General features: G+C 41.7%; 1 protein-coding gene and 1 long non-coding RNA gene across 7 annotated transcripts in view; one reads left to right on the forward strand and one right to left on the reverse strand.

Moving 5' to 3' along the window:
- The window catches only part of LOC145737373 (serine/threonine-protein phosphatase 4 regulatory subunit 1-like), a 31,097-nt gene that overhangs the window by 3,292 nt on the left and 13,220 nt on the right, over positions 1-14,585 (forward strand). For 4 of the 6 annotated variants that reach the window (XM_081992029.1, XM_081992030.1, XM_081992027.1 and 1 more), the window contains one exon: positions 14,341-14,444. In XM_081992029.1, the coding sequence (XP_081848155.1) occupies positions 14,341-14,444 (104 nt within the window). Of the gene's footprint in view, positions 1-9,411; positions 9,702-13,728; positions 13,875-14,340; positions 14,445-14,585 lie in introns of those variants that run through there. The other 2 variants (XM_081992031.1, XM_081992032.1) reach the window with 2 other exon arrangements.
- On the reverse strand, positions 6,119-7,008 carry LOC145737396 (uncharacterized). The gene is made up of 3 exons (XR_014180361.1): positions 6,658-7,008; positions 6,390-6,565; positions 6,119-6,301 (listed from the first exon to the last, which is right to left on the reverse strand). It is a non-coding gene; the product is annotated as an uncharacterized LOC145737396 (long non-coding RNA).

Raw genomic sequence — 14,585 nt, forward strand, 5'->3', positions numbered from 1 at the left:
GTTCTGGAAATAGATCCAGACAAATAATGAGTTTGCGGGGGAGCCAGGGGGCCTATTCTTGAAAGCAGGGAATTTCTCAAGCTGTTGATAGAATGTGACTGAAGAAGCTGACAATGGCGGGTTCCTGTCACATTCTTGATAATTCCCTTCCCTCCTTTCGTCTTTTACCAGTGGCGCACGTTAGGTAATGGCTAATAAACAACCGGATCAACGACGCTAGTTAAGGACCCAACACCGTCTTAAAAACAACAGAAACCGTGAACGAAGGGACTCTTCTTCCGTAGGGGGGCAAAGGGGGCGCGCACCTCGGCAGCCATTGACCGAGACCGGATGCGGCATGGCGGGAAACCGGAGAGAGCGCCAACGAAGGGGGCTCGAGAAACAGAGACGCACCCGACCCAAAACGTTAAAATGTAAACAAGAACACATTTTTGTTTTATCGTTACTTAGATGGGCAAAAATGGTTATCATTAAGAACGTTGTAAGAATGACCCAGCTAAATTTTTATTATTTGTCAGAAATCCGCATAATTGAGTTATTACTCACAATTGGACGTTCACCAATCAATTACTCATGAACAATTAAGTACCAGGTATTTCCGCTTCTTTAAACCTTATCTGAATCACTGGAACATTAGTGATGGTAAAGTGGAAAAAAATGTACAGAAGTCATTAAGGTTTATATTAGCTTGTAACTGATTTTAACTCTATAATTGGAGTTACTGTACAGTGCGTTTTTTTTAACGCGCAACATAGGATTTTACGTGTTAAATTTTTAAGCCCATGTTAGACCATGTTGTTTTGGAACTACAAGTGTAAAACTTGACGGGTGTGTGTTTAGTACCCTGAAGCTTAAGTAAGTTTACCAATTCGGTCTAAAAAGTATTTACAAACTAACGAAAAATCATCTTTTTTCGAAAAGATTTTATCTTTCCATGCTCCCTGTATGCATGGTAGGTGATTGTTGTTTTTGATACTGACATATTTATTTATAACGTCAAAAGAGCATATTATGATCGATTGGGATACTATTTGGTTTCAAACGGAGGTCACTTTGAACAATTTATTTAAAAAAATACTTCTTCTGTACTTAATTCTTGATATAAAGTTAATATTCGCAATTTGACCACACTGTTTGACTTTCTACACCAAATTCTACCTGCTACCTGCCCTGCAAGTGTCAAAAACAACAAGCACCTACCATACATACAGGGAGCATGAAGAGATAAAATCTTTTCGAAAAAAAATGATTTTTCGTTAGTTTGTAAACATCTTTTAGACCGAATTGGTAAACTTACTTAAGCTTCAGGGTACTAAACACACACCCGTCAAGTTTTACACTTGTAGATCCAAAACAACATGGTCTAACATGGGCTTAAAAATTTAACACGTAAAATCCTATGTTGCGCGTTAAAAAAAACGCACTGTATAAGCATTGGGAGTTACAGCAAGGAAAAAACGACTTTAAATTAAGACAATCTAGTGTTCAAAAGCGACACCGGGAGGAAATCATCCTGGTATGCGTCGACACCAAAAAACGACAGATTAATGGGGCGTCGTCTTAAAAAAAAGGGGGCCTTCTTCTATTTCTGGAGCTATTTATAACGCGTCGTGTTATGACTGCGGACCCCCAGCAAACGTCCTCCCGTTTGACGGTTAAATTTAAACCTGGCACTAAGTCTGGAGGGCGAACGGGACCGCATCTGCCGTCCGGGCAGGTGCGGGGAGAATCTTTTAATTGCCGGTAAAGTTAAGAAACTTCCGGGAGGGTTCGCATATGGTTTGGGCGGCACGCCACTGATCGAATACACATAAAACAGATCGAGACGACGACCCGAAGGGTGGCGGAATTCCCATCAAGTAATTTGTAAGGTCGGTTAAAACGGGCTTTTTACCTTTTGGGGTGAGCCGGAAAAATTGGGGTGATTGCACTAGAGGGTAGTTGGGGCTTTTGTATTGTTTGGGTTCGATGGCGGGCCATTTAACAAATACTGTCTGTCTGAAACAGTTACCTTCAAGGACGATTTTGTACCTTAAAGCAGCATACTGCAAAACTAGTCTATTAAATTACTTACAAAACCCATGATTTTGTGCAAAAACGTATTGTTTTAATGCAATATAAATTAATTTTGCACTAAACCTTTGAATGCTCATCACGTGATTATGACATTGTTTAACTTCGGATCTAAAAATCACATGGCACCATGATTACAAAAATCACACGGAGGTCACGTGACTTTCGGATCATGACACTCTTGGATCTGAAATGACAAACCGAAAGAATACGACTATAATCAGCCTACTTGGATTTTTGTAAATGTCAAATCAACTCGCAGTCTTCTGAAAAGTCGGCGGAGGAATCACATCCGGTGCATGAAGAATTCTTCGGGAGGTGATGGGCGACGCGGCAGATGTTTTCCTCTTCTATACCTTGAAAAACCGTATTAAGCACGTGCGGTGGTGCAAGCTGCAACGAAACGCACACGGGCCCCACATCACCTTTTTTTTCCATCCTTTCCGGGACGCTCCCCCCCTAAAAAGGTGAACGATTTAATTGAACCGCCGCACCGAAATAGATTTCGACACTTTTAGGGCGCAAAGACCTCAAATCTGACTTTTTAAAGGTGATCGGTCTCTCAGTATTTTTATTCCAGACAATATTTGTTTTAATTGAAAATATTTACTGCAATTTACACACCCTACAGCCTACAGAGTCGACTTGGACACTAATTGATACCAACCTGTAAAAACAACTTTCCTAAAGTTTGCAATATTCATGACTTTCACGGAATCATAATCGACATATGGTAAGATAAGGGGAACGTGCCCGACAGAAGGTATCTTTCACGTAAATTTGCACCTTGTTTGGCACGACTCTCCGTCCTCACTCTCCCACCTCGAAAATCGCGTCTAATCTCGAAGGGGGTGGTGGGCGATGACGGGTGGAAGGTGTGTACCTTTTTGGGGCGCCAGATGGTGGACATCTTCGGCAGCTGCCACCGACGAAAGCACGGGCCGCAGCTGTCCTTTTGCCGCTACCTGCGCGAACCATCTTTAACTTATGCCTCGGTCCGTAATAAATGTATGGAGAGGTTTTTTCGACCTGGAAAATCAATCTTTTCTTGTTTTATTAAGGTGCTTCTCAAGTACTGTCCAACAATCAAGAAACAACAAAACTTTTTGCTTATATCTGTGTACTTGACCTAACCTAAGTTTTTTGGTTATTTCTCGCTAGATCAAGCAGAGTTTAATTTGGCAAATGTCACGTGACACTCCATTGTACACGATTAGCACAGTCACGTGATCACTGTGAGATTATCTTCTGATTGGTGAACCGAACTTAATTTGTAATACGTTGTATAATGTCAATCCTGAGAACATGTCTGTCTCGCTCTGATACATTAGGCACCGCCTAGCTAGAACGGGCGATTTACTCTTGTCATTTTACGGTAGTTTTGACAAACTAAAAACAATAAATTGCTTTTTGTTGAGTTTTTTAGCTGTGAACTGTAAAAAGTGTTTAATTTCAGTGGATTATAAATTGTTTTACTAATTTTTTAGTGTCGTTTAGCGGAAAATTCTCGAATTTTATGTGTAAACTGGTTGGAGGTGGTGACAGTTAACATAACCTCATAATTTGCATCCCCCATTTTCCTGCTAAAACGTATTTACTCTAAAATCTTTGTTTTATAAGAAGGAAAAGTAAATTGATGTTTGTTTTGTTGCAGGTAAGCGAAAAATAGGACTAAATTTTGCATAGGATGTAAGGGTAAGTGATTTTTTTTTAGACGTATAGTGTATTTGATTCTTGACAAATATTTTGAACTTCTTTGTATAAACAAAGAGCATTTTGACCTGCGTTTCATCCGTCGAATATTAACAGGAAGTCGATATTGACGTATCCTATCAAATAACACACTGTTATCGTTTAAACGGCCTGTCAATATCTTGTATACTATTGACAATTGTTGTTTACGGTTTGGTGTTTTCTCTTTTTTAATGATAAGCACCAATTTCTGTTTTTGTTTTGTGGCGAATGTGTCTTTGACCTATGCGAGGTGTCGCAAAGATCAGAAACTCAATTGATCACACTGAATCTTCTACATAAATACAATACACATGAAAGACTTCTCTTGCACGTCTTCCAGCAACGGATCTCGATGGTAGCCGCATTCCTGCCGCTCCCGGGCCAGTGGCGGCGGCGGTGGGGTGGGACGTGCGGGCGGATTGTTTGTGTCCATCGAGAGCCTCGGGGGCATTCCTCAATGGCCGAAGGAATGCCCGACGAGTCACCGCGTTGCCACTTGTTCATCGATTTATCCGAATCCCTAGTGATTCTGAGCACTTTGCATAGTCACCAGGTCTAGTTTCGATTCGATGGTCGGCAACGTCGCTTAAACTGCACACAACACTAGCAAGGACACCGTTGCAGGTTCAAGGCGAATGCTTCAATGCAAGCAGAAAGAGAAGATTATCCATCTCTGTTAATCCGTTTATCGCATTCCAATATCAATGCGGTGAAATTACGATCATGCAAATCGGTGACGATGGTATTTTGATGCGGTCATGGTCTTATTTACACGAGCGAGATGAAAATTAACCATACTTTTTGATTAAAATGGTTGGTTTTAGGCTAACATCAACAATTTAGTGTACCTTGTTTTATGAGAGGTGCTTGAGGTAATTTTTGTAGTATGAGGGTGAACGTCACCAACGTGTCAACAAGTCGTGCCACTTGGACCATTCATAAAGATGGTTGATTAGCTGGTTTACAGGCAATTAAAGTTCGTTGTTAAGGTTATATGAGAAGTGTATTGTTAAAGTTCGTAAGAGTGACGTAAGTGCATCGATGACCTTGGCGTGTGTCGAAGTGGCAACATCGCAGTTAGCGAGCCGATCACCGTGGGAAAGGTCTCACTTTAAATTGTATTCGAACCCTTGGGATTCCGCGTGTATTGGCCGACTGCTCCAAATTTGAGGCTATGACCCGTGTTGGTGTTTGTGCGTCCAGTCTAGTACTAGGAAAAGCTACAACGCTGACGAAATGACATTTCGAAAAATCGTTGAACCTGAGGAAAGATGAAACCCGCACGTGCCTTCGTTGTTTACTCGTTACTTCAAGCCGTTGACACCGAGACACTGGGTTAGAATGGTATGGTAGACTCACCATAGGCGTCCTAAACTACAAAGGGTCTGAAATAGCCACACTCTTTCTAGGACACCCTGTGCAGTGAAAAAATGTGGCAATGAACATTACCGTACTTAACATTATTATGCAAATGGGCGCAGCGTGTTTACCAAACCGAAACCGAAAAACATACCAGAGCAGTAAACGGTGTTTGGAGGGACCTCCGAGACGCAACAGTCTGGTTTCTGAACGGTCTGGGTGGTCGTTTCCGATCATGAAGATGCCAATTAAGTCCAGTTTTTGGTCATTATGCGCAATTGAAGATGCTGCTTTTTGGTTGGTTAAAATTGCTCTGTATATAGGAAGGTTGTTGGATTATGAGTGACAGTGCTAACCTCAATCGCCAGTCAAAACAACAGGGTCCCTAGCGGGCATCGAACGACCCAAGAGGCAGGTCGGTGGTACCCGATTACTGGTCAGTTCTCGGAACTGGCCGGTTGCATTCCATCGGTCCGGAATGCGACCGATGCAGAGCTCCTTGACTAACGAACCACACCAATCGAAAACGACTTGTGTGTACTCGTACACACACACCTAAACAGTCTCAAGTTTTCTGGAAATGAAAATTGAGATGCCTTAAGGAGTTTTGAAAACGATGGTAAAGAACGGAAAACAAGAAAAAACCAAAACAGTTTTGGAGCCGCTTAATAATAGAGCGGCATACTGCGAGAACCGCTTTTTTTTTAGGAGGGAGCACCCCTAAATTAGTATTGGTTTGTTTGTTGCATCAAGGTGGCGCCATTAATGACTTTTTCTGTCAAACTTCATGCTCAGTCTACATGTTTACTGGGGAACTTGCTGTTTAAGTGTTATATCATGTAGCAAAACGTCTAATGCTATCAACTGTCTGAAACGGGTTAAATTTATTACCAAATTATGTATAGAAAGGATCTAAAAATTGCACCACAAGACACATATTTGTAAATGTATAACCTTTTTATCGTTTATTTAAAGTTTGACTGTATAATGATATTTTGGCTGTAACATGTTCTTTTAGAAACTCACAGTCAAAACGCTAACACTTCACTGCTATAGAGCATTCTGCATTGGATCGTCAGTTTTGTCATCTCAATAGACATAGTTGAACCACAGGACAAATTCTGAGTGGTTTATCCTTAAAATAGACCTAGTTAGAATATAATTCAACAAGTTTGAACTCAAAAAATGGTCAAATCAAAGCCAGTTCTTTGAAAAAAACTAACCTTTTTATCGTAGTTGACTGTATAATGATATTTTGGCTGTAACATGTTCTTTTAGAAACTCACACTCAACACGCTAACACTTCACTGCTATAGAGCATTCTGCATTGAATCTTTTATCAGTTTTGTCATCTCAATAGACGTAGTTGAACCACAGGACAAATTCTGAATGGTTTATCCTTAAAATAGACCTAGTTAGAATATAATTCAACAAGTTTGAACTAAAAAAATGGTCTACTATAAGCCAGTTGTATCTGTCAGAAAAACTTACCCTACTTGCTTTATATTTGGTTAAGAAAATAATCCTAAATCTTGGTTCTTCTTTCTTGCGTTAATTTGACGACTAGTTGTAGAATACAGGGGAAAAACAAAGGTTTTTCTTTAATTTGAATAAATAAACACAAAACCTTCAAAACCATCGTCAATTGTCAAAATTTTGGCAACTTTCACACAAATTTTAGGGGGCAGTAAAGTTTTTCGTGTTGCAACGGTGATTTCCTTCATACCATGAGAGAATCTCATCATCTCACTAGGTTTCTATAGAATAAGCACCAAAGCCATCATCTATCCCCTGCAATGACGTTATAACCTAAAAAAACATAAGTGGTAGCGTCTACCGGTCCAGTGAAAAGTGCACTGTATTGTCACGTAAGCGGTGGCTAAAGTACCGTCCCTACTGTTAATTAACCGTAATTTGCGTCGTCGTAGCTGAGTTTGTAGGATGGTTGATTTTGTTTTTATTGTCACAGTCTGATCCACCCTTAACTTAATTTTCATGTGCTTGGTGTTTTTGTTTAGTTTGTCTGGGAAATATTACTGCAATAGCCAATTGGTTTGAAACATATTCTAGTTTTGCTATACTTGTTAGGGAAAGTAACATCTTCTCGTCCAAAAAACTGATTGCCTGTATCGAAACGAACCGACAAAAGTGTGGGTCGTCAATGAAATATTCCCTGTCAAGACCACTTGTACACTTCCTTCGACTTATGAAATTTACAATGCCTCTCGCCGTTCTATGAATGGGAATTACTATCTAAAGTTTATCAAGGTCGAACGATAGTAACACCACAACAACGAACAACCGCCGTCGCACTCCGCCTTGGGTTATTCACCACGATTGGAAGAAGAGCAATAATCTCTTGTTATTGTTGTGTATGTTGTAGCCTGAGAAAAGTCCCTTATGTATTTAAAATAATTGACATTGACACTACTTGTGGTTTCATAGGAACTGTGGTTTTTAAAATGTTTCCCAGAACTATGGCTGTTCCAGGACGTGTAGAATTAACGACCTTATATTCAGACCGAATTGAAGGAATGGCAATAAATCCCCAAAAATCTACCTGGCTCCTTTCGGAAGTCTCGATTCCTGGTAATCCAGGTATATATTGCATAGGTGAAGAACTGACCTTAGTTATATCTTATGTTATTCAGCAAATCACGGTTTGTCTGTCAAAATCTGGGACACCCTGTAGTTTATGGTTAATTGGCTGTTTGGGTCCTTGATGAACATTCAAATGATTGTCCAAGGTCTTTTTCCAACTGGATTGTCCTGAAACTGGAACCCAATCGAAATCCGTGACGGCGACGGCGCCCCATTTCGGGGGCGTCACGCCCGGTTCGACGACCCCGGCATCTTCCAGCCGCATCCGGAGTTTCCAGATATAGGAGGGGTGAGTTTCTACCAAAAGACGTATACAGTGTTGCCTCCGTTATCCTGACTTTTGTGTTATTTAACTTTTTGTTGTAAGACGTCACTTCTGTCTGGTTGAGTCACAGCTATATCTTGCCAACGTATTGGTCCCACGCATTTATGGAATAGTGCCAAGGATCCAAGTCTGCAGAATCCGTCTGCCCCGTTAAATGCAACAATTTACTGGTTTTGGATTCGGGTCAAAATTCCCGGTAAAGCCAAAAAAAAAATTGATTGGAGCCCCTCTTTCTCTCTCCCCTCTTTGCCAATGAACGCGGACGGGGATTGCGTCACTCAAACTGGTGACCCGGACTAATTACGTCGAAACTGTCCGACACTAATGAATCTCAAAGTTCATTCACTAAACCGACAAACGAGCTAATCGTTTTGGAGTGGCCGCGACTATTATATTATATATACAGGACGTCCGAAATCTAACCGAACAAGGTCAAGGACGAAATAACGTCGCACAATAACAACAAATCTACGGTGCACATATAAACATGTTTACAAACTCAAATCTTTCATTAATAAATTCGTGTGATCGATTCAATGTCAGAACACCAAAGTAATGTCAATGGGAGGTCAGGTGATCAACTCCTTCATGATGTATCAACGTATAAAGCAGGAAGAGAACAGGGTAAACACCTCAAGGTGTCTATTCTTGAAACAAAGTATGCAGAATGTGACAGGAACCTGCCATTATCAAGCACTTCTCTTGAGAATCCTGTTCCCTGTTGTCAAGAATTAGCACCCTGAAAGTACAGACATCTGTCAAAACTGGTTGCATTTCATAGAACTGTCAACTGTACAAGTCGCGTTTTTGACAGAGTGACGGTGGTAAGTGACGATTCTCCTTGGGTCCTAATTCTTGAAAGCGAGAACTGTTTATAGAATGTGACAGAAGAGGCTGACAATGGCTGGTTCCTGTCACATTCTACAGATCTTTCCCTTCCCTCATTTCAAGAATACGTAACTTTGGTATCTTCACTTTGATTGCTTAGGGCATGTCAGAAAGTACTCTTTGAAAATAGGAGTTAATAAACGTAGACTGTAAAACGTCGTTGACAGTTGACGTACAAGTGCAGTGTTGCCGTTGTGACTGTCAGAAGAGTGTCTCTGACCTGCGACCTGATCCTTGGTGGGGCAAACTTCCGGACCAACAGAGAAACCGTCCAAAACGGAGCAAAGATTCGGCCTTCTGCGATAAGGGGGCGATTAGCGGTTTGCCCCCTTGCTTCTTTCCCCTTTCTACTCGTTTGTCGGCGGCCATCGCCCCTATTCGGGACCGTTCGAGTACGCTTTGCGCCTGGCGTTTTCCTTCTTTCAGTCTCCGCTCGCCGTTATGTGGGAAAGTCGAGAGGTCGCTGTCGACGCTATTTTGCGGCGCAAAAAGCCGCCAAAAATTTTTTCCGTTCAAACGTTCGAGTTAGTTCCGGTTACGTTCGACATGGGGTGTTTTACGGTGCGGCTCCTTCGCCACTTTGTGGGGGATAATTTTTTTTTCTTGACGGGTTGGTGTGTGCGAACCGAGACAACACACAGGATGCGTCGTCGGATTATTTCCGTTTTAATGTTTCGTAGTGTCGGTAGAAAAGAACGGTACTTCCTACGCTAATGTCGAGGTAAGCAATTTTGTAGTCGATACGGAAAAATTTTGAGGAACCGTGAGAGATTTCATTGGAATGCGTAAGTCCCGTTAGGGACCCAAAACATTCCCCCCTCCTACCCTTTTCGTCTCTCTGTCTCTCTTTTTCCCAACCATCCCTCTTCTCTCCCCACCCATGATGGCGGTACAGCCGTTCGTTGCCCCCCTTTAATTGCGCATTACTGGCATATTTGTCCCGATGCGAAAAAGAGGATGCAGAAAGTATGAACGCGTCTCTCTTTATAAACGATTACGATGATGGTGCATTTGTTTTATGTTACGCGACGGCCTACTACGCCATTCATTAACGGCCACCGATCTGTTTGTTTTTAGGTGGGGGGGGGGAGGATGTATACAGGGTCGAATCAATTTTTTTTTTAATATAATTTTGATATATCAGAAAATGTTAGGTTAGGTCAGTGTTTCAAGATGGAATGTCGTTTGTCAGTGCACTATTTTAATGACATTAGATAGAGCTAACCTAACCTAACAAACAGTTTGTTGACAGTGACAGATTTTGCACTGTTGTCAAACCTACTGTGACAATCAAACCTTCTTTAGAGGCAAGTATACCGAATTTTACCTGCACCTTGAAGATCTAATATATGTTTCCCACGTTTCGTTTTCTCCGAAACTGGACCTTTTGGCGGCTTTTTTTTTGGTCATTAACAAAGATACACCCTTAGACGTCATTCAGTGTTTCTTGGTATTCTCTAATGCCCCTCTCGACTGTGATTTTTTCCATTCAATCGGTTGAAAAATGCGTTTTTCTACCTACGAACTTCCGAGAAGTGTCTGCTCCCTGGTGGTAGACGATTTATCGAACCGTTTTGTGTTAATTTAGGACCTGAAACGGGCAAGGGCGCTCACCCACCCCATATTTATACGACGACAGTCCCAAAGTCCAATCCAACGATGCGTTGTTGCCAATTTTTTTGATAAACGGGCGCGCCACTGTCGCGGGAAGTACAGACCAAAACGAAGATGAAGAAGAAGCAGTTTAGTGGCGACGCATTATGTTGTTTTGATTGGGAGACCATTTAGGGTCGTACAAAAGAAACGCGCCCGATGAATGTGAGAACCGAGACGTTAAAAGCTGACGCCGCAAGGCCCGCATTCTTCATCGCGATTGGCGGCTGATTTTTGATTTTTCCCAAACAATTGATTGGACGCGAAAGATTGATGACCCACGACTTTGTATCCACTCAGAAGCTGTTGTTTCTTCTTCTTCTAACTAAAAAACTGAATTTTCAAATGTTGAATGGTATAAAGCACATTCCTAGTAACCACCCTAGATAGGTAAACAAAACATTTTTCGTTTCGCTTGCAAATAATGATTTGCAAAACTGATAATTGTGGGAAACTGGCGCTCATTAGTGGCGAATACGGTCCTGATTAATGGCTTTTACCGTTAAAGTTGACGCGGACGCAATATTAGTCCTGAAAATTAATCTAACCACCCCGGCTTTATGTTATTAACGATCTAGCCTTTTCAAAAAAAATACACAAATCCGTCTCTGTTCCACGCCACAACAAAAATGCGACCGAAAACTGGTTGTCTTTTTTTTTTTGTGGCACCCCCTTGGAGGAGCCTAGTGACCCGTTTCTCCCGGTCTGTTTATCGACCCGAAAGGGGTGACGTCACGGTTATTTAACTTTAACGGCAGTTCAACGAACTATCGGTTCGGTTGTGGAAATTTCGCCAAAAAATCTATCACACGCTCTGGATAGGTTTGGGTGGTCCAGATTCCTCTGTACGTGGGCATATGTGACGCGTATCGAGATTTTTTTTTACTCAATAATCAACTATATAGCTGAAACCGTTCAGAATGGCCGTTACGTCACTGTCAGACTGTCAGTTAAGACGATCTTGGTGGTGGTGGTGTAAACATTGTTTTTGTGATTTCGCTGTCCAACCACAAATGACGTGTGTAACTAGACTGTTTTACCTCATCATGCAGTAAAGTACCATTACACTGAATATGTTAAGATTATGATTAAATCAACACTGAAAATAGGGGTACTAAATAAGTTTTGAACATTTTAATAGGTAAATGATATGCAGATGTGGCAACGTCGCTCCGGTTAGGACTTTAACGTGTGTGTGTGTGTGTGTGTGAGTGAGAGTGCGTGTATATGTATAAACCGGTGGAGGAATGCGGGCTTCAGACAGAATCACAACAACATAGAACAGTCAATAACCTCTCCCGTTCTTTTTTACGCTAATACACGAACTCCAGTGGCGTGCCGGTCCCTTTTCAAGGGCGCCATGTCAGCGGACAGGTGTCCGGCGTATACACGACCGGACGTTCAACCTTTTCGGCATCATCCCGCGGTATTTCATCATTCGATTGTCCGTTGCTGCGGACGCATCACTGTCCGACCGCGAACGACAGTTAATTTCCGGCTATTTGCCGGGACTAAAGCGCGAAATTCCCCCACCTCATTGTCAAGAAAACGTTGACGCGCCTAAATAGTTTTCCCTGTCATTCCAGCTAATTAAATTCGTCCACCATTTCGTATCAGTATCATTGTCCCTGTTTGTTTCAGTACTTTCTGTTGCGGTAAAGCCTTTTGTACACAAATCTACTCGGTTTACTAAAAAAAGTAACAAAACTACAGTAGTAGCTGTCAAAAAAAGTCCATCAGCAAATCCAGTAAACTTACATGGTTTTAGTGTCCCATAAACAGTTTTTCGTTGTTAAAACCTTTTAAAAAAGTAAATCACCGTTTGACAGCTATCAAACACGAACAGATCAAACATTCACTCTCAGTTTAGTCACGTGCTTGTTAATCAACTCCGTTCAGTTCAGCTAAAAAAAAAACAAGTAGGCCACCCCAGTTTGACAGTTAGGATTTTTAAAGCCCGTCCAGTCTTGACAGCTGTCACTGTCAGTTTTTTAAATTTTTAGTAGACATACCACTGTACCACTAAATCGATTAAATTATGTTTATATACTAAAAAAAATAGCATCAGGCTGTGTTCGTCAACGTTCATTCATTAATATATGAAAACGCTCTATAGCAAGCAAATCAATTAGCGCGGTATCGACGTCATCGTCGGCCGAATACCAGAGCGAATTCCTGACGATGAACTGGACGAACGGGACAACAATCGGATTATTAAAATATTTTCGCGAAGGCACGTACCTTTCAATAGACTATACGGGGAAATAGCAACGGTACCGCGAATACCGGGTGTGACGTATAGTCGCGGGGCCAGCGGACTATGCGGAAATTTTCTCGGAATGATTACCGTACACATATTTCAACTGTTTAGCTAGTCATCCGTTAGGGGGCGCAATCAAGTCGGACATTTTTCTAAATTAAAAAAAAAAAAACATAACTTTCACATACGAAACTCTGATGGTGTGGTTGCTTAAGTGACGCGTGTCCACTCCATAAAATTGTCAACTCAACGAACGGTACGACAGTGACAGTTGTTGGTTACAACCAGGACACTTTAGCACCTTTTTAGGGACCATCTTACTAATTTAAAGCAAATTTGCAAAGCTTTACTCATTTTGATCAAAAAAGTCTACTAGTAAAAGTAAAATCGTTTTAAATATACTCTCTCTCTCCGTCAGGAACGTATCCAACGTTGCCAAATAGTGTCAACACTCTCGTTTTCGCACCCTGACCACGTGCAAACCAACCCTTAGCGAACCGCGCGCGAGATTTATCGCGGCCGGCCATTTCGTGAAACTCGCGACGGAGGCGGAGCCACGCTCGACCAATCAACGAGCTTTGGCGATAAATTCGCCAACTAACTTCACTCTTGTTCTAACCGCGTTGTTGCCGAACCAGTTTTTTTTTTGTTTTCCGGTCCGGGTAGAAAAATCCCAAGCCCGCCCTGCGTGTCGTGTCATCGTTCGAAACTCTCCGGTTCCTGGAAGTCGAAAAGGAATTTGTGTGTGCGGTGGGTACCCATGATTTCCCCGCCAACCAATCGGAGCGCGACAAAGTAATTTGGAGGGCGCCGCGCGCATCCGTAGCCTTCTGAGAAACCGCCTCGGTCAGGAGACGCATTATCTCGGTTAGTTCCCGCCAAAATGTCGGTACTACCGTGCGGTACCACGTGATTTGCTATCTACGAAACTGGCGCCAAAATGCGTCATTCATTCAAGTAACATCAGCGTGTTTTAGAAAGGTACTTGTGTTTGTTTTCTTATATTTTTCGTACGGTCATTACTCATTTCAAAGGGGGTTACTCATTAGAGTGATTAATTCTCTACGTAACGTTCAATTTTAAGGGATTTTCTGGTTCCATTTACCTGATGATGCTTTGAAACGCAAATGGGATCATTTGCATTTCAAAGCATTTTGGGGGACTCCCGAGGGCCTGTTTTGTTTTAATTTCAGCTTTTTTTTTGAAATCTGACAGCTTATCATCATTGTTCTTCGTGCAGGTATTAAGTAGGTATATCAATCAGTATACAGGTGGCCATATTTCCGCCATCCGTGTGTTATCTTATCCATATAGGAATGCCCAGAAAAAAAATAGCTTACTTCCGTCATAAAACCGGTAGAAAGTAAATTAAACGTGTACACAAACGTTACAAAGTCAATATGTAATAACGTTTTCTAGAGACTAACAATTTTTCTCTCTCTTGCAGACCGTATCTTCCAGATGTCCAGAATATCTTTAGGACGGTCCCCCCAGATGTGCTCACCCAGCGACTTCCGGATATCATGAAGGCGTTCGTTAAGTTTGTCGACAGTGAGTATTTATAGTAGTATATAGTAATCCATAAACGACACATTGTTGGCAACGCTGTATCGTAATGTCAAAAAGTTTCCTACTTGTCTATTGTCACTGTCTAACATGGAATTTCAACGATTTTGTGTCAACATTACTCAT

The sequence above is a fragment of the Ips typographus genome, linkage group LG13 (genome assembly GCF_016097725.1).
Source record: "Ips typographus isolate SLU linkage group LG13, UJ_Ityp_2.0, whole genome shotgun sequence".
NCBI lineage: Eukaryota > Metazoa > Arthropoda > Insecta > Coleoptera > Curculionidae > Ips > Ips typographus.